This window comes from Lepidochelys kempii, chromosome 3, assembly GCF_965140285.1.
Source record: "Lepidochelys kempii isolate rLepKem1 chromosome 3, rLepKem1.hap1, whole genome shotgun sequence".
NCBI classification, from domain to species: domain Eukaryota; kingdom Metazoa; phylum Chordata; order Testudines; family Cheloniidae; genus Lepidochelys; species Lepidochelys kempii.
The window spans coordinates 75,919,833-75,946,667 of record NC_136382.1 but is presented as its reverse complement, the minus strand read 5'-3'; the positions used below and the strand labels follow the sequence as shown (position 1 = coordinate 75,946,667).

Genomic DNA, 26,835 nt, shown 5'->3' with positions numbered 1-26,835 from the left:
CATTGCCCAGGCCCTGTCCCACCCCCTTGCTCCTCACTCTCCCCCTGCACCTCTAGCGTACTGCCAAACAGCTGACGATGGTGGGCGGCAGGCACTGGGGGAGGAGGACAAGCTGTTTGGTGGGGCCTGCTGCTGGCAGGAGGTGCAGGGGAGGAGGGGCCTGCCAGTGGGTGCCCAGGAGCCCTGTGGCCCACGCAGGTGATTTAAAAGGGCCCAGGGCTCCCGACTGCCACTGCCGCTGCTACTGCGGCAGTGGTGGTGGCTGGGGGCCACAGGCCATTTTAAATGGCCCAGGCCCCTGGGCAGTTGCCCCCTTTGCCCCCCGCTGTCGGCGGGACTGCCTTATTGTATGATTCATTGGGGAACACCAAAAGCTATCCAGGATATGCAACATTGTTGAGTGAATGTTGATGGAGTAAACATAACTTTTGGAATATTTTCACTTTTGAGTGCTTGATCTCTTACCTTGACATCGAATTAACCCATTTTTTAAAGTTTTTTTTCCATTTAATAGATTTCCTCAGGTGTGCCATTACCCTCTGATCCCACTGAGGGTTACCAAAAGAAACTACACCATTTGCTCAAGAAACTCCCTGAAAAAGCACAAGAACAAATCTGCAGACACACCCCTGGAACCCCAACCTGGGGTATTCTATCTGCTACCCAAGATCCATAAACCTGGAAATCCTGGATGCCCCATCATCTCAGGCATTCGCACCCTGACAGCAGGATTGTCTGGCTATGTAGACTCCCTCCTCAGGCCCTACGCTACCAGCACTCCCAGCTATCTTCAAGACACCACTGACTTCCTGAGGAAACTACAGTCCATCGGTGATCTTCCTGAAAACACCATCCTGGCCACTATGCATGTAGAAGCCCTCTACACCAACATTCCACACAAAGATGGACTACAAGCCATCAGGAACACTATCCCCGATAATGTCATGGCAAACCTGAAGTGGCTGAACTTTGTGACTTTGTCCTCACCCATAACTATTTCACATTTGGGGACAATGTATCAATGTATACCTTCAAATCAGTGGCACTGCTATGGGTACCCGCATGTCCCCACAGTATGCCAACATTTTTATGGATGACTTAGAACAACGCTTCTTCAGCTCTCGTCCCCTAACGCCCCTACTCTACTTGCGCTACATTGATGACATCTTCATCATCTGGACCCATGGAAAAGAAGCCCTTGAGGAATTCCACCATGATTTCAACAATTTCCATCCCACCATCAACCTCAGCCTGGACCAGTCCACACAAGAGATCCACTTCCTGGACGCTACAGTGCTAATAAGCGATGATCACATAAACACCACCCTATACCGGAAACCTACTGACCGCTATTCCTACCAACATGCCTCCAGCTTTCATCCAGACCACACCACACGATCCATTGTCTACAGCCAAGCTCTACAATACGAGCGCATTTGCTCCAACCCCTCAGACAGAGACAAGCACCTACAAGATCTCTATCAAGCATTCTTACAACTGCAGTACTCACCTGCTGAAATGAAGAAACAGATTGACAGAGCCAGAAGAGTACCCAGAAGTCACCTACTACAGGACTGGCCCAACAAAGAAAATAACAGAACGCCACTAGCCGTCACCTTCAGCCCCCAACTAAAACCTCTCCAGCACATCATCAAGGATCTGCAACCTATCCTGAAGGACGACCCATCACTCTCACAGATCTTGGGAGACAGGCCAGTCCTTGCCTACAGACAGCCCTCCAACCTGAAGTAAATACTCACCAACAACCACACACCACACAACAGAACCACTAACCCAGGAACCTATCCTTGCAACAAAGCCCATTGCCAACTGTGTCCACATATCTATTCAGGGGACACCATCATAGGGCCTAATCACATCAGCCACACTATCAGAGGCTCATTCACCTGCACATCTCCCAATGTGATATATTCCAGCAATGCCCCTCTGACTTGTACATTGGCCAAACTGGACAGTGTCTACGTAAAAGAATAAATGGACACAAATCAGATGTCAAGAATTATAACATTCAAAAACCAGTTGGAGAACACTTCAGAACACTTTGGTCACTTGATTACAGACCTAAAAGTTGCAATTCTTCAACAAAAAAACTTCAAAAACAGACTCCAAGGAGAGACTGCTGAATTGGAATTAAATTGAAAACTGGATACACTTAACTTAGGCTTGAATAGAGACTGGGAGTGGATGGGTCATTACACAAAGTAAAACTATTTTCCCTTGTTTATTCTCCCTCCCCCCCCCCCCCCCCCCAAACTGTTCCTCAGATGTTCTTGTCAACTGCTGGAAATGGCCCACCTTGATTATCACTACAAAAGGTTTCCACACACACCCCCCCCCCCGCTCTCCTGCTGGTAATAGCTCACCTTACCTGATCACTCTCGTTACAGTGTGTATGGCAACACCCATTGTTTCATGTTTTCTATGTATATAAATCTCCCCACCTTATTTTCCACTGAATGAATGCATCCAATGAAGTGAGCTGTAGCTCACGAAAGCTTATGCTCAAATAAATTTGTTAGTCTCTAAGCTGCCACCAGTATTCCATTTCTTTTTGCGAATACAGACTAACACAGCTGCTACTCTGAAACCTGTTATTTTTGACAGTGTTCCAAAATTTCCACAGAAACCTATATTTCCCTACCTTTTAATTCATATAATATGTGCTTTTTACAGGTTCCTGAAAGTTTGTGGCTCTGAACTAGTGCGCCTTGAGTTGGCTTGTGGCCATTTCCTCAATGAGACTTGCTTAGAGGTCATTGCTGAGATGTGTCCAAACCTTCAGGAATTAAATCTCTCCTCCTGTGATAAGCTACCACCTCAGGCTTTCATCCACATTGCCAAAGTGTGCAGTCTTAAGCGTCTCATCCTTTATCGAACAAAAGTAGAGGTAGGAACAACTATTTTTAACCTTTACAAGAATTATTTTGATTCCTGCTAAAATTGTAAATGTTTTAATTAACAGTTAACAAATAAAATCGTATGAATAATGCAGATAAAAACTGATATTTTGTATTTACCAAGGTAGTTTCTGGATTTTTAAAAAATAGTAGAAATTTACTTTTTTGATCACTTTATAATCCTTTGATCACTTTATAATCCACAAACTGGTGGTCTTTCCTGACCTTTCAAAAAAAAAAAAAAAAAAAAAAAAAAGAGTGCCCTATTGAAGTCTTAGTAACAACTCCTTACAGTAACAAAATATACGGGAGTGGTTTTCATTTCAAAATATTCAGACCATTAATTACAAACTGCAATTGACAAAATAAATGAGCAAATCACATTTTGTGATGTACCAATCTTGTTTAGTAATTAATTTGTTAATTATCAAAAATCACTTATCTAGAATGAGTTACTAATTAGTAAAGTTCTACTGTATTTTTTTTTATCATGTCAGGTATTTATTTTAGGTATTGGACCTGAAATATTTTTAGACAGAGTTTTCACATATAATTATCCCTATTGCAGTTGAGTAGTTCTGTAAAGTAAACAGTGCAGTACCAACACTGCCTAATTTGTGTTATTTCCCAAAGCAAAGGTAGTGTCACATTTTTAGGGCCTATATCACTGTCTTTTTATGTTTGTGATTCTCTGTCAGAACTCATTTTCTAGTCTGATTCTGACACTGTGACGCTGTGCTGCTTCTTATTCACACCACATTGTAAGGTCATAATCTAGCTCTTTAGCAATATCCCTTAAACCAGCGTGACCTTAACCCAAGAGACCAGTTTAAACAGCTAAGCATGCACAGCTTTCCAAGTTGCTCTATGTTTTGAGCTTTGTAATGAACAAATGAGAGAGAAGGAAGGTGTGGGGGGGGGAGAATTTGAACACACATGTATGTGTTCCAACTAGATCAAATTCATCCTTGGCATTAGACAGTGGAACTCTCACTGAAGTCAGTAGGAGTGGTACCAGTTTATGGCAGGACTACATTTGACCCTAAGTGTTAACTTTACACACATTGAACTGAGTTTGTTCAAACTTGATTTTCTTCTATGAGAACTATAAAGCAAGCCATGCTTGAAGTTCGTAGCTTCAGTTGTTTTTTAAATATTGCGCTTGCATTACTCAGTTTGAGGAGAGGTGATAAGGAAAGGGCCACCAAAACGGAGGAGAAGAAGGGAATGAGCTAGCAAAGGGTGAGGTACTATTGTGGCTGTGCTATTTGCATCCAGCCAGAAGTGCAAGTTTCTCCCCTCTAAACTGGATCAAATACAGCTAGGCTTGGAAGGATTAGATTTTTATTGGTAAATGTTGGTAAACGTTGATTTCACCATAAACACAAACTGACAAAAATATTTATATTGCTAATAATCAAAAATTGCAGATAGGCAAAGAAAGAAAAATGCTGTTTGAGAATTTATTAGAGCTGGATTTAAGGATATTTACTTTGTATATTTTGACATGATGTTGCCAATTTGGGTTTTAATGGTTATAAGGCTTTACCTTTTTGAATCTCAGCATCTACTGTCAATGAATAATTGACTGACACCCCCTGTTGCCTGACATCCCCACAATTTCCCACAACTGTAATAATTTGAATTAATACAAATAAAAAATGATTTAAATGCATAATTTTATGCCACTGTGAATTTAAATAGATAAAAATAGAAAAAAATGCTTAAGAATAAACATTGATGTTATCCTTCAAAATTATATTAAAAAACCCCAAATTTTGCCAAGCCTAAATACAGCATATTTATCTCGCATGTGTGTCCCAGGAACCATGGGGATTGTGTTTGTGTCCACTGCAAGTCTCTGCATGAACTATTAATTTTCCACTAAGGTGGTGGTGGAGACACTGAGGCTAATAATACTCAGTGACTCTAATATCTTCATTGAGGACATCTCTTCTGAGATAGTTCAGGTTTTCGTAGCCACTATCCCAGGTAGTTTCTGGCTCAACTGATTTATCTGGCCACATTCTTGACTGGTGTTTGCATTTGAGAGTGGAAGTGGGACAAGTGAAAATTTTGGCCAGGTGTGGTATTCTGCAGTTTCAGGTTGCAGTCCTCCTCTCCATTTAGAACTTACTTTGATGGTCCATTCTTGGAGGTTTGTGAACTCTAAGTGTTTCTGGATGGCTGTGAGGGGAGATATTTTACTAGCAAACTCAATCTTTTGATGGCTTACTTGGACAATATATTGATCTTTTGTCCTCCAAGCATTGATGAAATGCCCCTTAAACACTGTCACTCTCTAAGATTTGTCCCCACCCACTCCCTTATTTAAAGTACCCAGGAAGAGTTATGGATTGGGATGTCTACAGAATACTGACAACATCCAGTTCTATAGATCTTTCATCTGACCCAGCCAATGTTTTCAAATGTTCTGCCTAGTATTTTCAGTGGAGATTGGAACATGGATGAGGGTTCAGTGGCTTAAATTCCATCTAGATAAAATGAGAGATGTTGGTAAATTGGGAGAAGGACTTAGAAGATATGGCAGGGTTTATATCTGCCACTTTAAAGAAAGGTGTGTTCCCACTATTTATTACTACAATCTGAGAGTAGTGTTGGACCCCTAGCTGCTGTTAGATGATCATTAAGACTCCTATATGTCTGATGAGGAGATACTAATACCTAGCTCATATATAGCACTTTTCAGCCGTAGAGATCTCAGTGCTTTAAATTCCCATTTTACATAGGTGGAAACAGAGGCACGGAAGTAAATTAACTTGCTTCTTGGTCACCCAGGAGGCCAGTGGCAGAGCTGAGAATAGAACCCAGGTCTTCTGAATCCCAGTTCAGTGCTCTGTCGGCTAGGCCTCACTGGCTCTCTGAGATTGCAATAATTTATTTTGAATGCTGACCACTTGCATGATCCATACCTTTGTTACAATGCACAGCAGTAATTTAATTTTACTATCTGTGGGACTACACCATATATCAACTCAGGACCTGAAGCTAGTGCAGAAAGCGGTTGCTCACTTATGTGAAATTTCTCGCTCTGAGCTCATGATCTACACTGGCTGCCTGCTGGTTTATGGGTGGAGTTTAAAGTGGTATTTTTTATTTATAAAGTTCTAACGGGCTTGGGACTGTCTATCTGAGACACCATCTCTCTCTCCAGACCATATTGGCACAATTATGATCAGTGGATATGCGTAAGCCTGAATCCCTTTTATTTAGAAGAGATGGAGCCGCTACTGTTAGAGAGTTCTCTGTAAGGAGCCCTTAGCTTTGGAATTATGCACCACTCTCTCATCTTCCATTCCAAAATAGCCCAAAGCTGTTGATCTTTGGGGCATACTTCAAAGGTCATTTTTTTTCTCACAGGCTTTTGGGAAGGAAGTGGTGATCTGGGGGCAGGGATGTGTGTGCCTGGAAGCTAGTATTTTGGGCTAGGGTGGGTTTGTTCTTAATTTAGGTAGGCTGATGGCTTTGCTTTTGTTTAGATTAGTGTGCTTGCATTCTTAACATTTAGCAAGGTGCATTGAGTTTTGGATAGGTGCTCTTTAATAAATGCTGAATAAGTGTAGATAAGAAATTTTGTCAGGGTATGACAAAAAGTGTTGTAGTTTAAAACTAACGTTTTGGTTTGGTGCCAGAAAGGGGCATACAATTGAAGTTGCGTAGGGAGCCATAATTTGTGTTTTGGAGGTCCATCTGAATATTGTTACATCTCTATTATCCGTCAACATCAGGTGGTACAGTAATCAAATCTTAGATACTTAAGTAGATCTTTGTTAATTTATGGAATGAGAGCTGTGTTGAAGTGGTTAATTACTACTTTATATAATCTTACTGACTCTCGTGTTCCACAGCAACTGATCTCAGATTTTAAATGTTAGCTAACAAGGAATTGTAAAAAGCTACGGTATGATCTGAAAACGACAGGGAATTGTATTGTTCCTGGCTACAGTTTTGTGGAATGTAATTCCAGATAAATTGTTAAGATTAGGTGTAGAATTGTCTGAACAAGTATATGCTAAAAGATCACTAGAATTAAGATTAATTTTCATGACTGTCTTTTTCTATAGACTGTATATGTAGGTAGTTGAAAAGAAATTTAATTTAGAGGCAAACCTACTTATGTAGACTGTCCTATTTTGTGAGTTGTGTGTAGGTGCTGGTCACAAACTATTTACATCACACAAAGTAAATTTTCTAATAAATTACATGAACTAATCAGGCAGGAAACATGTGTGTTGCTTATGGTATAGGAAGTCATTTATCAACTCAAATTTCTTAGCCTGCAGGAAATATACTTTCAAGGGGTAAAGAAAATGAGGATGAAGATATAGCACTGGCACCAGTGTGCAGAGAATATCAATTTATGAATTAATCTTCAGGAAGCTTTTATGACTAGCACTTGTGTGTCCAATAAAAATGCTTCTGAGTGTGGCAGAAGTACAGTGCTGTCTTTTTACAAAAATGGCCTCCTTTTAAACAAATCTTCCACTGCATTTACCATAAGTAAATTTTCCTTCAGTATTTCTCCAGTTTGAATTGGTGTCTCATTATACCAACTGCTATACAAATACACAAAAAGACATGGTTTCTGCTCTGAAAAGCTTAGTGAGCAAAAGGGTAAGGTGGTGTTTACATTCACGTTTTCTGCAGTTCTCTTACTGACACCCAAGCAGTGGTGCAGCTCCACTAGTGCTAGGAGTGATTGAATGCTGGCATTTTTACCATTAGTCATCTAGACTTACTCTGAGATAACTGTTGAGACTGAGGCAGACAGGAAGATATCAGTAGTATGTTGCTAGTAGTTTATGTCAGGAAGCTTGAAGTTGAGATAACAATGATGATGTTACCAAAAGTCCCGCCTTATATCCATGTAACAGGAAAGGAAGTTGTTAAACTAAATATTTGCCCTACCAGTATCTGGATTAACCCCTTCCAACTTCTCACCCCCCAGCAGGAAGCCCCACTTTACCTAGAGAGGGAAAAAATAAGTTTTGATGTCTGGCCTGGAACCCCTAAACCAGTGACTTAAGAAGCAGCATCCCTAGAAATGATAAAGAACTGCAACTAAAAATGTGAAAAAATCCGAAATGCTGAGTGGGCAAAGAGCTGTTCAGAGAGACTTGTTAAGGAAGAGTAGATATTTGTAAATCTAAATGTTAACTAAAACACCCAATGTTTTAATTGGAGACGCTCTTATCCAAGCCCCAGCCAGCTTTCTGAGACCCTCTTTGCCTAGGAAATGTATGGCGGAGAATGGTGACTAAAATGGTTAATGGAATGAGTGGAACAATATGACAAGATTGTAAAAACTAGAATAAATTATTAGAACATGTTTTTTAAAAAAAGGAACTTGACTGAATTATTCAAAATTAGCAAGATGTAATGAGAGATGATCATTCCCTCTCTTACCTCATTGTATACTGTGGGAGAGTCAGTAAAATTAAAGAGCAGTAACATTAAATCAAATGAAATACATATGGGTAACCTACAGAATTTACTGTCACAGAAAATCAGCAAGGTAAATACTGTGGCTGGATGTTTTAAATGTAGTGAGCATTAAATATTATATGAATAACACTTGGCTATGCAAGCAAAAATGAATAAAAATATTTCAGAATTCAAGTCATAAATTAATCTGGTGGAATCGGAAAGAAATCTCTCCTTACATACGGCTTTGCATAAGTGGCTAAGAACATAGTGCATAGTGAGAAGAGTGGTCATTTTCCACTGAAGCATCAGGTATTTGCCACTGTTGAAAGCAGAATACTGTACTAGAGAGATCAATGGAAAGGTGCAGGATGACAATTTCTGTGTTAGTAACGGAGAACTTGGAAATATGCGTAAATAGCACAATAGCATAAATAGCAAATGCGTAAATAGCACAATGAAACCGAAGGATTCATTGTCCTCCCTATACTTAAGTTTATGGATTTTGCATGCCATTTCCTGGGTCTGGATATGGTCATTTAGCTCTGCCTGGGAATAAATGCAGTGCAACTAGTTCTCTAGTAGTACCTTTCTTGGGTTGTCTTCTATAGCTTTTATTTATTTATTTAATTTCTGTGCCTTTACAATTAGAATATTTGTACTCTGTTTGCTATTCTAGGTATTAGTCAGTATTACACATTTATAATAATGGTTATCATAATAGTGAATAATTTTTGTGCGAAGCTGTGGGCGATGGTTCATGATTTGTTCCTAATGTAAAAGAGTTTTGGGATAACCTATAATAAGATTAACAATATATTATACAGTATGAACATGAATTTCAAAATGTTTCTTACAGTTACTTGTTGTTCTCAGTGTTCATGTTTTTCCTTGAATGGATAATGTGTCTTTGTGTTTAAAATCTTTTCCCACTGTTTCTGAATTAAAGATTGTGTTTCTAAGGATATCTCATCAATTTCAGTGTAGTGGAGAAATAGTTAGCGTTCAGAGTTTATTATTTGTTTCTCATTATTTGTATTTGATCAGTTGCTATGCAAACGTATTAGAAAACAAGGTTCACGTCCAGAAGAGTTTATAATCTATGGCCTTGATCCTGCAAATACTTAAAAACATAAGTAGTCTCATTAACTACTCGTGAATAAAGTTACTCGCGTGCAATGCTGTTTGCAGGATCAGGTCCAAAGCTTACATGTGAAGCTCACAACACACTTGTGTGTGCAGGCATTCTTATTCTCCACATTACAGTAGAGAAAGTACTGCACAGTGAGGTTCAGTGATTTTGCCCAAGATCATACAGGAAGATATTCTCCGTCCTGTGCCTTAAGTACAAGACTATCGTTCTTCCCATCTAATGAAAAATATATTTCTAAAATGCCCTTTAAACTTATTGTAAGTTATTTGTTCCTAAAGCCTGTTAAATTCTGAAAGTGCTTGAGTCAATTTGTAACTTTGCCCAAAGAAGCCTAACAGTCACATTTTGAAAAAATTATATCCTGCTAACTTAAGACCACCATTATGATTCTGGGATTTTTGTGCTGATGGTCTTGGTATTTGCTGATACGTGTCTCTTTAATGTTTATTCATTGAATACTCATTCACAGCATAATTTCAGCGCTTGCTGGCACTGATGCATTTCAAGTGCACAATGAACAATGAAAGTATTACTGTGTACAGTAATTTGACAATGCACATCATTATGATTTGGGCATGGACATTATCTTGATCTAGTGCATATCTGGAAGTATTCTTTGTGCATATATACTGTAGTGAAAATTATATTTTAGTTAGATACCAAATCCACAATTACAAATTAGAAAAAATTGTGACAGCATCCTTGTTAATTAAATATTTGTAGGGTGTAATGTGAGAGTATATATTTCATGTTACAAGATACTCTAAACATTCCTAGCTTATGAATGGTGAGACAACATAAGTTTTCATTTTTACTGCAAATACAATTTTATAATAGTTGAAATATATGAATTTGCTAAATTAAAATGCCTGTACAACATACTCAAACTTTTTTTTGTTTTACATTTAATATGAGTATAATACTTATGAATGGTTCTCAGTTGGTAGAAAGGCCTGGTGCAACTTGGAAGTTTCAGCAGCTTGTGGAGGGGGCAGTTTGGGCTTACGCCACTGGCATAAGACCTGAGAAACATGTTTTCTCTTGTTTTTTCTTAAATGGTGAGCAGTTAAATAGGTAATATTGACATTAAAATTTTTCTACTTACATTTCAGAGTTAACCCATTTACCTGAATGGATCAATTAATACCTCTTAGAGCTGTTGTTTCAGGCTGTCTTCAGATTCAGTGAGACCTAATTAAATAGTTTATATTCATGTTTTCAAGGTTATCTTTACAGCCAAAAGGATTGTAGACAAACAAAAATTAATGAAAGCTGCAGCACAGTTTCATAGCAAGAGGTGGATTCCTTGGCAAATAGATCAATCATGGAATTCATAGGGCCTGAATCATGCCCTTGGTGTCACCCATATGACCCTACTGAAGGCTAATGTCACTGATTCCCTACTCTGAAGAAGATGGATGGGGGTTACACAGGTGTAAATAAAGATATAATTTGACCAGCAGAACAAAACCAAAACACTGATACCTGGATTATATATAGAGGTTACAACAGCTGTTGAAATAACTCAAGTGTTACCTGGCACTTGTGGTGGTAAGTAATTACAGAGCACAAAGGCACCTATTACATATCCCAAATATTAAGATTCAGATCATACCAATAGCAGGCAGGCACATGTTTGGTTTTAGGGCCCTGAAACTGTGTACAGTGATAAGACCCTCTTCCATGTTCTCTGTCCTCCCCAGTAATGTCCTTCGCTAATCTGTTCCTAAATCTGTGACCAAAGGTATGGGAAGAAAGGCCACAAAACTAACTTCTACCACAAGATACTCCTTTCTGTCAAAAATACAACATTAACAACAAATGGTCTCATAGCCAAAGTGCACCATAAAAGGGAACTTACTTGAAATGGGAGATTGCCCACATGCAACTTTTAACTAGGGCTGCCACAAGCCCATCTTTCACCAGTGTCTCCCTACTGTTGTGTCTCAAACATCTGCCCTTTAATCCTAGGCACACCAGTATGGTCCCAAAGGGATGCTCCAGGGAAAGGCAAACCTCCCTTCCTAATACTAACTTAATCAATTTTCTGTAAAGGAAAAAGTATGGCGACTGTATTCAGCCTGAGCAAATGATTGAGAATTGTCCATAATGATCTCTAGGTCCAGAAACTAACAACACACAACCTAAAGTACAATTTTGTATATGTTAGCCAAGGGAAAGTAACCCTCTACAAACTCTAAGGTGTATAGCAAGGGAGTAAAAGTAGTTACACCTGCACTGGGAGAGGCCTCCTGCGTCTGGGAAGGAGGATGATCCAGTGGCAAAGGCGCTAGCTTGGGGCTTACAAGACGTGTTCCATTGCCTGCTCTACCATAGACTTCCTTTGTGGCCTTGAGCAGGTCCCTTAGTCTTTCTGTGCCTCATTTCTCCATCTGTAAAATGGGGATAGTAGCACTTCCCTGCCTCACAGCAGTGTTGTGAAGATAAATACCTTGAAAGACTGATGCACTTAGATGCTATAATAATGGAGATATATAAGTACCATAGATAGATGCATGGATACGTACTTGGAACTTCTGCTACCCCTTTGATGCAAGCGCTTCTGGGTTGCCAGGAGGCCAATCAGTCTCCAAGAGGCCAACCTCCTCCCTCATCAAGCAGCAACAAAAATGGTTGATTAAAGAGTGTAAGATATATTTAATTAAGATATATGGGGCACCATATCACAAGTCACAGCAAGGCAAGAATAATCATTTTGTAGAAGAAATGCTGCACAATATATGAATAACAAGTCAATCCCAAGAGAAGTGTTATCCTAGCTGGTGCCTGAATACATTCATTGATATAGGCAGCTGTCTTGTTGAGATCTAAAGGTAGATCAGCAGTGCCATCCATAGTTGTGAATGCTTTACTTCCCAGTGAAGTGAAGTTAACCACAAGGATGTCAGAATGTAAAAATGAGAACTTTTTAACAAAAAACAAAAAAAAGTGTGGTGTCACAATACCAGGTAGCTCTGTAGCATGTGTCTAAAGCATTTTTGCTATATGCAATATATATAGCTTTGATTCCCGCCCCCTCCCCCCCGCCGACTAAAGCCCCCTTCACGTTAGATCAGAGAATATAATGGCTTAAATGTAAAGCTGGCCTGGCCCCCTCTTAGTTCTTAGTTGGCATGCGGTTACATGTGGTTCACTGCTTGCAACATGGGTACTGAAACAGCACACAGAAAAGTGAAAACAGACAAAAATATATTTCAAATTAATCCTTTCTAGTTCATGTATTCCTCACCAAAGAATAGTGCTGAAAAAGGGAGGGCAACATTGATAGTCATGCAGCAATCTAGATCCAAATTAGGTTTACAGGAACCAGGCCATAAGGCTATCTAGTTTTCATCTTGAATATATCTGTAGCACCTAAGACCTGCTTTTTCTGTCAGAATTACTCAAGTGTTCAACCCGGGGGACACATGGTATTGAAAAGAGTTTATAATAGAATGATGCTCTACTTTTTGTTAGGCAGCCAAACACTATGTATATTTATCTGAAATTCAAAAAACATGCTGAATTACTAGCTTGCTATAAAAACAAAAATGGAACCTAGTGATTCTAGTATCATTAAGATTCTGTATGTTTCCTTTATAAAACACTGCCATTCAGTCTTTAACTAGCCTACTTGTTTCTGAGTATTGTAATACATACAAGTATGTAACTTCAAACTGATCTTTGCCTCCTACAATATCTTGGACTCAGTACGATAAATTAAGATCAGACTGGAAATCTTAATTTCCTTGCTTGAGTTGTTTTAAACTAGACCCTTATTTCACCTTTGTATGTCTGTTGTTAATATATTCTATTCTTCTTTCAATAAGAGTGGAATTTCCTTTTGAGAATATCGTTAGTGCTACCAAAATTGTTCTTTTAGAAGCTAAGATGCAATGATTATAGTTGCCTTAGAAATACCTATCGTATATAACAAAAGTGATATAATGTGATATAACTATATAGATTTAGCCATTGTGACTTTAAAATAAAAGAGGCATTTAAGAGAAACTACACAGCATCTGCTACTCTGGTTTAGTAACTAAAAAAAATACAGACAAAAACCATAATTCTTTCTAAATCATCTCTCAACATACAAGTTGTTTAATAAATTCTGCCAACTCCCTTCCCCTCTCCCAATTTTGGCTGTCTACTCATTACTACACAATGCCAAAGAGTGGGAAGAAATTTAGTTCCGAATTACTAAAATTATTTAAATTAATAGATTCTGGATTACTTCAGATAATCCCAACAAGATTAGCTTTTAGAATAATTGTCTAGGTTCTTTTTGTCTAAAACTTCACTATTTGCATGTTTAAAATCATAGGCGGTATAATTGTTTCTTCATGATGATAATAATAGCACCTTTCATCTTGTAGTAGAATTGTCTGCTGTCTGACCTGATTTCCTGCACATTGGCATTTGCAATGTGGTTGAATATGTTCTTTGCTAAATCTAGGAAATAAAGATTCACTTACCTTAGATAAAGCTCAGTAAAAGCATCACAGATTATGATTGTCTGTTTTCAGATTGTGTTTTGCTAGCTGCTTTCCCCAGAAATGCTTGTTTTAATATTTATGCACCTGAGATCCAAAATAGGAGAATAAGGGAATTTTTTTTTTAATATTGTGGGATAGTGTATGGAAAGGGGTATTTGCATGTGATTTTATTGAAAACTCCTTATGTCCAGTCTTACCTGTTGAAATTAGCTGTTCCAGATTTATATTGATTTAGAGTGGAATGATATTTTTAAAAAATGAAGCCAGAAGCTTGCTGCCATCACAGACTGCTCATCTGAGAGCTGAACTTGACATAAGAAAAGGAAAGCTGTCGCTATTCAGCAAGATACTTCTAGATGTCTAAAAAGCTGAATTAATGCTCTTAACAGTGTGATTTGGTGAGCTTTGCTGGAATTTGATTTATTGTTTCTCTGCAGTAGTATGGCAGAAGTTACATAAATTTGAAATAAGGAGTAGAGGTTAGAATGCCTTATAAGACAGGCCACTGCTTCTCTCTTGAATAGAATTTTCTCAGTCCCCTCCATGTCACAGTTTCACAGTAGGGGCATTCCCCATCTCTAGAGCAAATGGGGCAGATAAGATCTTTACTCTGAGCCTGGTCTTAGGATCACCACTCAGAAAGAATACTTCAGTATTCTGTGCCTTCAAGCAGCATGCATGGAAGACTCCAAGTCTTCCCTTGTAGCAGAGCTTTCACAAAATGCTCAACTAAATGTCTTAGTTTCATCATTGCCTTTGAAGTTTATCTCCTCAAAACTGCTAAGCTAAAAAAAAAATCTTTTGGCTTTCTGAGGAGGATCTGAAGAAGGGCACCTCTTTTCCTCGCCCCCTTCAGAAATGGCAGACAGACAGCAAGCCAGCTCCTAACCCACATATGGGCAGAGTCAATGTTGAGAAACTGGAGCAGGCTCCAGGAAAGCCTGGCTTGTGCTGGTGTGTGGGTGAGATGCATGCTGAGATAGTTGAGCAGCTTGCATACAAGCTCCCTTCACTGAGACCAGGCCAGAATCAGGGGCATTCAATTGAAGGTAAGGGTTGGTTTTTTTAAGTTCCCACCCCATAGTTATGGGACTCCTATTCTCACAGCTTGTAAAACCAGGAAGGAAAATTTCACTGGAGTCTCCTGAATCTTAGGAGAGAATCTCAGGGAAGGAGCCTGTGACTGTCCTCTTCTCTCCCCCCACAGGGTGCAACCTGGAACTAGGGTACAGTTGAGCCCTCTGTCTTAGCAATCTGAGTTCCCCCTCGCACTGTGACATTGTGAGAAGCTGCAAAGTCCTGCAAGCTTGCACTTACACCAACACGCACAAGTAGGGAACATACCCAGCTGTGTTTATGAATGCTCTGGCCAGCCACTGCATGAACCAACAATAGAGAGACTTCAACCAAAATACCCCCCAGCTATGGACCCTGGAGCTGTACCATCCTACCCTGATCAAAAGCCTGACCAGTAAAGATGATTAGTCACCCAGTCTCCGCCTCCACTCCCACCCCCTGCGCGACAAGGAGAGAAATATGCACAAAACCTTTAACTGAGCTGAGATTTTTCCCCAAACACTTCACTCAAACATACTGGTTAAGAGAAAACATAAAACATGTTTATTAACTACAGAAAGATAGATTTTAAGTGATTATAAGAGATAGCAAACAGATCAAAGAAGATTACTTAAGAAATAAACAAAATGCAATCTAAAACTTATACACTACACAGGATTATTTTGAATCAAACAGTGCCTCACCCCGTTAGATAGTACAAGCAGTTTGTAGATGTTTTATACACAGGCAGGAATTCTCTCTTTCAGCCTGGGACCAGCACTTTCCCCAGGTCAGTCTTTGTTCCTAAGGTGTTTCCAGGTGTTCTTATAGAGGGAGTGAGGCACCTTGGTGATGCTACTTTCCCCTTTTATAGTTTCTTCCATAGTGCGGGAACCCCTTTGTTCCAAGCCAAGTTCCCAGTCCAGTTTGTGGGGAAAAATACAGTTACCAAAATGGAGTTCAGTACCATGTGGTCTGGTCACATGCCCTTGCATGCCTCACTGAATCATAGCAGCCATTATCCATAGGCTGTCTGAAGCATTTCCAAGTGAGAACAAGCCTTTTTCATGGCCCATTGTTTGTGCTGATGAGCCATTAGCACTGTCTAGCTTTGTTGTACCTGAAACACTAGTTGTGGGTGTTACCCAGAGCAAGCACATTTGAAATACAGATACGTAGTCAATATTCATAACTTCAGATACAAAATGATTCATGCATACAAATAGCATAATTATATTCGGCAAATCATAACTTTTCCATAGACACCTCATGTGACACATCTTGTACAAGATGACATATAATCAAGATGTAATATAATTATATCATAATCATATTACTGTGGTGAATATGGGGTGCAAATTGTCACAGAGCCCCAATAGCAACCCAGAGGATGAAATTCCTGCTCCCAGCCAGCACATAGCCATGGTACATGCTGAGATGGCTAAGAGGCATCCCTCCTCCCACAAGCTGTTTTACCTGAAATATTTCAGATGCCATGAAAGGTGCCAGCACTTGTGACCTTTCTTATACTAGTGAGTTATTTTGTCTTCAGTTGCTCCAGCTCTGTCCTTGTTCTCAAGTGGTCAGTCCCTATGCAGCTCAGACCGAGCAGCAGGGATCACCTTCCCTGGGAGAATCATAGGACTGGAAGGGACCTTGAGAGGTCATCTAGTTCAGTCCCCTGCACTTGTGGCAGAACTAAGTGTTATCTAGACTATTTCTGGCCTGTGTTTGTCTAGCCTGCTCTTTAAAATCTCCAATGATGGAGACTCCACACCCTCCCTAGGCAGTTTATTCCAGTGTTTAACCACTCTGACAGTTAAGCAGTTTTTCCTAATGTGCAACCTAAACCTCACTTGAAGTGCCTACCTCCTCTCCCTTTCCAGTTTCCAGTGGTCCCCACAGCAGCTCATAAAGTGGTTACTGTTTTCCTTAGGAAGACATTCAGGAAATGTGTCTGCAAACTGTCCTTTCAACTCTCCCTCACACAGGTCTCCTCCGCACTTCTCTCAGGGCTTGGCCCAGATACTGGTGAGGGCTGTTGCTCACAATCAGCTTTTAAAGAGACAGTGCAAATTTTAAAATCCCTCATGAGAATCTAAAGAGAAGAAGAAATCTCTAAAGCTGGACTTTTGACACTGTTAAACCAAGCTTTCCAGAAATATACTTAAGGGGGGAGGGTCTTACTTCACAGGTGCTTATGATTTTACAAAATGAATCACTAAAAAACAAAACACAAACCCCTTCCCTACCTAAAGAGTTGAAAAAATGCTGAGTAATTCCTCAGGTAGTTAATGACAGTATGATTAAGGTGGAGTAGGAATTCTCTATCAAGGTTTACTTATACTTAAGGTAGGACTAAAAGGCCTTCATTAATCTGCATAAGGCTAAGCCTGCTGCAGCCTCCTTAGTAGAGGGCATAGTCATACCAGTTGAGGGAAGATTTCCTGCCAAACCCCCAAACAGGAGAATAAGATTTTCACTCAGACTGAATTTGGATACAGCAGCTTTAGCCCTGAGACTATTGGCTGCACTCTGTGCATGTCTATGCTCAACTGGGAGGCCATTGTGAACATGCACGTTCACGCATACACACCAACAAAAAAAAACACCCACAAAAATCCTACTACATCAAACCTACTTTACACTAGATTTTCCTAGGAGATTTCTTAGAGACTAAGAAATTAATTTGAGCATAAGCTTTCGTGGGCTAAAACCCACTTCATCGTATATATATATATATACATATATATATATATACATATATATATGTATATATATGTATATGTATATATATATATACATATACACACACACAGAACATGAAAAAATGGGTGTTGCCATACCCACGATAACGAGAGTGATCAGTTAAGGTGAGCTGTTATCAGCACAAGAAAAAAGAAACCTTTTGTAGTGATAATCAGGGTGACCCATTTCCAACAGTTGACAAGAAGGTGTGAGTAACAGTCAGGAGAAAAAATAAGCATGGGGAAATAGTTTTACTTTTTGTAATGACCCATCCACTCCCAGTCTTTATTCAAGCCTAATTTAATGGTGTCCAGTTTGCAAATTAATTCCAATTCAGCAGTTTCTCGTTGGGGTCTATAAGTTGGTTTTGTTGAAGTATTGCGACTTTTAGGACTGTTATTGAGTGACCAGGGAGATTGAAGTGTTCTCCGGGTTTTTGAATGTTATAATTCTTGACATCTGATTTGTGTCCATTTATTCTTTTACGTAGAGACTGTCCGGTTTGGCCAATGTACATGGCAGAAGGGCATTTCTGGCACATGATGACACATATCACATTGGTAGATGTGCAGGTGAACGAGCCTCTGATAGTGTGGCTGATGTGATTAGGTCCTATGATTGTGTCCCCTGAATAGATATGTGGACACAGTTGGCAATGGACTTTGCTGCAAAGATAGATTCCTGGGTTAGTGTTTTTGTTGTGTGCTGTGTGGCTGCTGGTGTGTATTTGCTTCAGGTTGGGGAACTGTCTGTAAGCAAGGACTGGCCAGTCTCCCAAGATCTGTGAAAGTGTGGGATCGTCCTTCAGGATAGGTTGTAGATCCTTGATGATGTGCTGGAGAGGTTTTAGTTGGGGGCTGAAGGTGATGGCTAGTGGCATTCTGTTACTTTCTTTGTTGGGCCTGTTCTGTAGTAGGTGACTTCTGGGTACTCTTCTGACTCTGTCAGTCTGTTTCTTCATTTCAGCAGGTGGGTACTATAGTTGTAAGAATGCTTGATAGAGATCTTGTAGGTGCTTGTCTCTGTCTGAGGGGTTGGAGCAAATGCGGTTGTATCGTAGAGCTTGGCTGTAGACAATGGATCGTGTGGTGTGGTCTGGATGAAAGCTGGAGGCATGTAGGTAAGTATAGCAGTCAGTAGGTTTCCGGTATAGGGGGGTGTTTATGTGACCATCGCTTATTAGCACTGTAGTGTCCAGGAAGTGGATCTCTTGTGTGGACTGGTCCAGGCTGAGGTTGATGGTGGGATGGAAATTGTTGAAATCATGGTGGAATTCCTCAAGGGCTTCTTTTCCATGGGTCCAGATGATGAAGATGTCATCAATGTAGCGCAAGTAGAATAGGGGCGTTAGGGAACAAGAGCTGAGGAAGCATTGTTCTAAGTCATCCATAAAAATGTTGACATACTGTGGGGCCATGCGGGTACCCATAGCAGTGCCTGACTTGAAGGTATACGTTGTCCCCAAATGTGAAATAGTTATGGGTGAGGACAAAGTTCAGCCACCAGGTTTGCTGTGACATTATCGGGGATACTGTTCCTGACGGCTTGTAGTCCATCTTTGTGTGGAATGTTGGTGTAGAGGGCTTCTACATGCATAGTGGCCAGGATGGTGTTTTCTGGAACATAACCAATGGATTGTAGTTTCCTCAGGAAGTCCGTGGTGTCTCAAAGATGCTAGGAGTGCTGGTAGCGTAGGGCCTGAGGAGGGAGTCTACATAGCCAGACAATCCTTTCTGTCAGGGTGCGAATGCCTGAGATGATGAGACATCCATGATTTCCAGTTTATGGATCTTGATTAGCAGATAGAATACCCCTGGTCTGGGTTCTAGGGGTGTGCCGATTTGTTCTTGTGCTTTTTCAGGGAGTTTCTTGAGCAGATGGTGTCGTCGTTTCTTTTGGTAATCCTCAGTGGGATCAGAGGGTAATGGCTTGAAGAATGTGGTGTTAGAGAGCTGCCTAGTAGCCTCTCGTTCCTATTCCTACCTATTCATGATGATGACAGCACCTCCTTTGTCAGCCTTTTTGATTATGATGTCAGAGTTGTTTCTGAGGCTGTGGGTGGCGTTGTGTTCTGCATGGCTGAGGTTATGGGGCAAGTGATGCTGCTTTTCCACAATTTCATGTCGGCGGAAGCACTCTATGTAGAAGTCCAGTCTGTTGTTTCGACCTTCAGGAGGAGATCAGATCATTCCTGATATTCCTATGGCAAAAGGGTAATAGAAAAAATGTTTAAAAAGCAACTTGCAGGCCGCTTCCATAAATTGTAAAGAAGCAATCCCATCCCCCCAAGAAAACAACAACCAACTCAGTGTTTTTCTCTTAAGTTCTTCAGATCACTTTTACACTTCACAAATATTTTTGTTTTTCAACTGATCTTTTTCATGAACCAGCTGTGGACATCCTTTGTATAACTTTCGGCTTTGTGTTTAGTTCTCTCTCTGTCCATTCTACAGAACAGTGAAACTGCAAAATCTCTTAAGCACATTGTTTCCCATCATCTGATAACCAGCATTTTCTAACCAGCTAACTAGCATTTTCATTATTGAAGTGTATATGTATTCTCTGTTCAATGAGTGCACATCTACCATTTACTATATGCCTCAAGTAGAAAAATCTATTTTATATACTCTTTATTTGACTTTAATTATTGTCTAGAATCTACAGAACACTGAATTTTTGAAATATTGTCAGTATTTTAGGTTGGCTGAATGAACAAAAGACCAAACTAATGGTAACATCAAGAAACAGGCTATTCTAGTTATTTAACAGTGTAGACATTGAACAAGTAGACAGCTTCTTCTACTTGGGTTCCCCTATAACAGATACCCACTATGAAGATGACATCAAGAAGTAGATATCTACTGCCAGCAGGTTGTTCACGTGCCTGACTAAAAATGTTTGGAAGCTTAAATCACTGTCCTTAATATCTTAAACCAGCTTATGTACAATGCTGATTGGATCCATATTACGGTTGTGAAATATGGGTACTGATAGTGTCTGGAGCAAAAGCTGCCAACATTTGAAATGAGTAGGGCCCTATCAAGTTTACAGTCCATTTTGGTCAATTTCACGGTCATAGAATTTTAAAAATAGTAAATTTCACGATTTCAGCTATTTAAATCTGAAATTTTACAGTGTTGTATTGTAGGGGTCCTAACCCAAAAAGGAGTTGACGGGAGGGTCGCAAGGTTATTGTAGTGGCGGTTGTGGTACTGCTACCCTTACTTCTGCGCGGCGGCTGCTGGCAGCGCTGCCTTCAGAGCTGGGCAGCTGGGAAGCTGCGGCTGCTGGCCTGGAACCCAGCTCTGAAGACAGAGCTGTTGCCAGCAGCAGCACAGAAGTAAGGATGGCATAGTATGGTATTGGCACCCTTACTTATGCGCTGCTGCCAGCAGAGCTGTGTCATCAGTCAGCAGCCAGCACGCTCCGGCCACCCGGCTCTGAAGGCAGCAGCGCAGAAGTAAGGGGGCATGGTATGGTATTGCCACTCTTACTTCTGCGCTGCAGCTGACGGGGTGCTGCTTTCAGAGCTGGGCACCTGGCCAACAGCTGCTGCACTCTGGCCGCCTGGCTCTGAAGGCAGCGCAGAAGTAAGGGTGGTAATACCACGACTCTAAAATAATCTTTAAACCCCCCCTGCAACTCCCTTTTGGGCAGGACCCCCAATTTGAGAAACGCTGGTCTCCCCAGTGAAATCTGCATAGTATAGGGTAAAAAGCACACAAAAGACAGATTTCATGGTCCGTGACATGTTTTTCATGGCCGCGAAATTGGTAGGGCCCTAAAAATGAGAAAACTGCATTGGATCCTAGATGAGACAAGGCTAGATAGGCTTAAGATATTATGACATCTATTGAAGACTGTCATAAATATAAAGGGAAGGGTAAACCCCTTTGAAATCCCTCCTGGCCAGGGGAAAGCTCCTCTCACCTGTAAAGGGTTAAGAAGCTAAAGGTAACCTCGCTGGCACCTGACCAAAATGACCAATGAGGAGACAAGATACTTTCAAAAGCTGGGAGGAGGGAGAGAAACAAAGGGTCTGTGTCTGTCTGTAGTCGTCTTGGCCAGGGACAGAACAGGAATGGAGTCTTAGAACTTTTAGTAAGTAATCTAGCTAGGTATGTGTTAGATTATGATTTCTTTAAATGGCTGAGAAAAGAATTGTGCTGAATAGAATAACTATTTCTGTCTGTGTATCTTTTTTGTAACTTAAGGTTTTGCCTAGAGGGGTTCTCTATGTTTTTGAATCTAATTACCCTGTAAGATATCTACCATCCTGATTTTACAGGGGGGATTTCTTTATTTCTATTTACTTCTATTTTTTATTAAAAGTCTTCTTGTAAAACACTGAAGGATTGTTCAGTGTTCTTAAGATCCAAGGGTCTGGGTCTGTAGTCACCTAGGCAAATTGGTGAGGCTTTTTACCAAACCTTGTCCAGGAAGTGGGGTGCAAGGTTTTGGGAAGTATTTTGGGGGGAAGGACGCGTCCAAACAGCTCTTCCCCAGTAACCAGTATTAGTTTGGTGGTGGTAGCGGCCAGTACAAGGTGTAATATTTTGTACCTTGGGGAAGTTTTGACCTAAGCTGGTAAAGATAAGCTTAGGAGGTTTTTCATGCAGGTCCCCACATCTGTACCCTAGAGTTCAGAGTGGGGGAGGAACCGTGACAAAGACTGAAACTGCAGTGCGTGACTACAGTCATCAAAAGGCACCAACTACAATGATTTTGGCCATGTTGCTAGAATGATCCCCATACTGATTGCCTAAAATTGTTCTCTATGAAAGAGCGCACGGTGAGAGGGCCTGTGGATGTTTAAGGAGACAGTGGTATAACACAGTCTATAAAACCATCCTGGCAACCCCAGGCTCAAAACAGACATGGGTGGAATCTGCTTATAACCTCAGTTGTACCCAGCCTTGGTGTTGGGGAGAGAAGGAGGAGGTGGTGATTTCTGCAGGCACATGACATGAAGACAGATCAGCATATATCATACGTTATATTATTAAGTAATTACAGTACAAGTAAATAATATAAAATGTATAATACATAGGCAACTGTGGAGGAAAATTAAGGGAAACAACTTAGTAGTAACCTTAAATATGTCTGCACTGTAATCAGAGGTGTGATTTGCATCTCATATAGGCATACTCTTGCTAGCTTGTTAAAAATTACATTGACGATGCAGCCATACAAGCTTCAGCATGGGCTAGCAATGCAAGTACCCAAAGTTTAGGTAGGTTTGTACAGCCTGTGCTGAAGCACATGCCCAGGGCCGGCTCTACGTTTTTTTACTGCACAAGCCAAAAAAAAAAAAAAAAAGATGGCCAGAATGCCGCCCCAAGGACATCCTTGCTTTTCTGGTGCCTAGAGCCAGTCCTGCACATGCCACTGCATCTTGACTGCAGTTTTCAACGAGCTAGCTAGATTAAAACTAGCGTGGGTACACCTACGTGAGCTGTACGTTATGCCTCTGATTGTATCACAGACATATCTTTTGAGTATACTTGTTTTGGTAGATGTAACTTACACTGTTAAGGGCCTTATTTAGTATCAATGTATGGTGAAGATTCATACTATGTACGTTACTGGGAGGATGAATCTTTTCACATCTATGGGTTTTTAAGTGTAAATGTTCCACTGAGATTGAATAAATTTATAGGAAGTACACGTTAATTCAGTTTTGAGAACCTTCATTTCTTCCAGGCCATGTTGTTCAGACTTTGAGGGGGGATCATGAGTGACCACCAAGCTTGCCTATTACACTGAATTCATGAAGATTTCAAAAAGGAGCATTCTTATAGCAGTATAGTTCTTTGAATTATTGTCCTCATGGATTCATCTTCTCGTGTACATGTGCCCCATGCACGTGAGATCAGATCTTTTTGGTAGCAGTGTCCATTGGGGACACACCTGCATCTCTAATGTCCTCGTACATCCTGTAGGCCTTAACTGAACACAGGCAAATATATAGCTGGAAACCAGTCTGGCTCACCTGTGGTTAGTATTATCAGAATAGATCTTAAATTTGGAAGAATGTGGTTAGTGATTAGACTTCATGTAATGCTTATAGGATGCTGCATGTATTAATCTCACTTATAACATCTGTACCCCATGTTATAACGTTATATTAAATGTTTACATTGTAATCCTCTGTAATTATGTAAGTTATCAAACAGGAAAGGAGCATTAATTAATGTAAAATGCTGGCTTCCTATGGAAGACATTAGGCCCTGCCCACCAAGAAAGCCCACTGAAACCAAATGAGCCATTGTGCAACATCAAAGAACAAAGACTTTGTTGATTGCTCCCCACCCTCCACCACACATGAAGAGGAGATGTGCACAGGGACTTGTCCCTTCAGCTTGGACTCTGGGGGAAGGGAATAAAAATCCCTGACAGGAAGAAACTGCATCTCTATGTTGCTTAGACTATGAGGGGCAAGGATTACTAAGCATAAATAAAAGATACACAATGTTTGGCCTGGGTTAGCTCTAAAGGACATATAGAGTTTGCTTATTGTAGAAGCTTCTATTACCTTTTTGAAACCTAAGACTGTAATTCATTTGTGTGTATATGTTGACCTACTTTAACTTTGTAAAGAACTCATATTTTTCTTAGTTAATAAATCTTTTGTTGATTTATTAAAGATTGGCTACAAATGTTGTCTTTGGTTTAAGATCTTAGGTACAATTGACCAGGGGTAAGGCACAGGTCCTTTGGAACTGGGGGGGGGAGGGGGTAACCTGAATATATATTTTTTGTTTAAGGGGTTCCTTATATCAAAAGCAAGCCCACCTAGGTGGCAAGATAGATTGGAGTACCCAAGGGGTCTTCTGTGACTCCATGTTAAGGCTGCTGTGGTGCCTGAGGAGTTCACACTTGATACTTGGTGAAATCTAAGTACAGAATTCACAACCTGGTTTTTAACAGTCTGCCCTGAGGTTGGTACTCATGCTCCTGAGCCACTCCAGACAGCTTGACAGGCACTGAGGATGGAGTGGGCCCAATCACTCCTTGATACCTGTGGCAATGAGATGGAACCCCAGCAGGATTTGTTTACTTTCTGCACACTGTACGATTGCTTGTCAAGCTAGTTATAGTAGTACAATGTAGATAGCACATTTAATATTAGTTTTATGCCTGTTAGCAAGTATATATAAATTAAATTTTTTATATTAGTTTAGGGGATTCCCAGTATCAGGACCTTAGCTGTGACGGGTGAGACTAAATCCTTGAAAATTAAAACTTGCCCCAAGAGATGGAGAATCCACCACTTCCCTAAGTAGTTTGTTCCAATGGTTAATCATCTTCACGGTTAAAAATCTGTGCTTAATTTCCAATTTGAATTTTTCTGGCTTTAGAGTCTACCCATTGGTTCTTGTTATACTTTTCTCCACTAGATAAAAGAGCTTTTTAGTATCCGGTATTTCTCACTGTGAAGGTATTTATATATTTTAATCAAGTCACCTATGTCTTTTTTCTCTTTTTTTTGGAAACAGATGGAGCTCTTTAAGTCTCTCACTGTGAGGCATTTTCCTCAAGCCTCAAATAATTTTTGTGGCTCTTTTCTGCACCCATTCCACTCTTTCAACATATTTTTTAAAATGTGGACACCAGAACTGTATGCCAAATGCAGAAGTAAAATCACTTGCCTTCTCCTTCTTATTCCCATTTACACAACCAAGGATTGCATTGGCTAGGGTTGGTCTGCCAATCTGGGTGGATTGGCCTCAGCCTTAGTACCAAATCTGTTCCCTCAATGGGAGATGGAGATTGCTTTTTAACACTAGTCCACAAAGACTTCATATTTTTCCTTTATCTGTTCAGGTCTCTGTTTACACTAAGTGACATCACCCTTGTGCACAGCTACAGTATAGGTTTCATGCACTACTTGCACTACTTAAGCTCTCAGAATAGGGTTTCAGTGGGACTGAATGGTGCATATGCTTTGAGTAGGGCCCTACCAAATTCACGGCCATGAAAAATGCATCACGGACTATGAAATCTGGTCCGTCCGTCCCCGCCCCCCCCCGATATCTGGTCTTTTGTGTGTTTTTACCCTATACGACACAGATCTCACGGCGGAGACCAGCATTTCTCAAACTGGGGGTCCTGACTCAAAAGGGAGTTGCAGGGGGTCACAAGGTTATTTTAGGGGTCACGGTATTGCCACCCTTACTTCTGGGTGGCTTGAGAGGCGCGGCTGTTGGCCGGGTGCCCAGCCCTGAAGGCAGCATCCAGCTAGCAGCTGCATACGAGTAAGGGTGACAACACCATACCATGCCACCCTTACTTCTGCGCTGCTGCCTTCAGAGCTGGGTGGCTGGAGTGTGGTGGCTGCTGACGGAGGGCCCAGGTCTGCAGGCAGCAGCACAGAAGTAAGGGAGGCAATGCCATATCATGCCATCCTTGCTTCTGCGCTGCTGCTGGTGATGGCTCTGCCTTCAGAGCTGGGCTCCTGACCAGCAGCCACCAACTTCCCAGCTCTGAAGGCAGTGCCACCAGCGGCAGCAGCATAGAAGTAAGGGTAGCAGTACCGCAACTCCCCCCGCTACAAAAACCTTGTGAACGCCCTCCCACAACTCCTTTTTGGGTCAGGGCTCCTACAATTACAAAGTGTGAGAAATTTCAGATTTAAATATCTGACATCATAACATTTATGATTTTTATAATCCTGTGACCGTGAAATTGACCAAAATGGACTGTGAATTTGGTAGGGCCCTAGCTATGAGCTGGCCCTGTGTGCAGGTTGAATTTAATTCATTGTAAATGTTGACCAATAATATATTTCCATGTACTTGAATCTATAAAATGTTTTAAAGTACTAGATAATACCTGTGACATCCAGAAAAGGGTTAATCAGCTCTCAGCAGTTGCCATGGGTGGGTAAGTCCTCAGCCCCACAGGGCAATGACCAATTATTAAGAGTTTGTTCTAGTGATGTAATTTAATATCCTTACTAACTATGAGCCTGAACTAAGCCCTGATCCAAACTCCCCTGAACTCAGGTAATGGT

At 40.6% G+C, this 26,835-nt stretch overlaps 1 protein-coding gene across 8 annotated transcripts in view; it reads left to right on the top strand.

The window, feature by feature from the left end:
• Positions 1 to 26,835, top strand: part of FBXL4 (F-box and leucine rich repeat protein 4) — a 119,129-nt gene that overhangs the window by 64,726 nt on the left and 27,568 nt on the right. For 7 of the 8 annotated variants that reach the window (XM_073336823.2, XM_073336827.2, XM_073336821.2 and 4 more), the window contains one exon: positions 2,695 to 2,908. In XM_073336823.2, the coding sequence (XP_073192924.1) occupies positions 2,695 to 2,908 (214 nt within the window). Of the gene's footprint in view, positions 1 to 514; positions 1,196 to 2,694; positions 2,909 to 26,835 lie in introns of those variants that run through there. The other variant, XM_073336828.1, reaches the window with a different exon arrangement.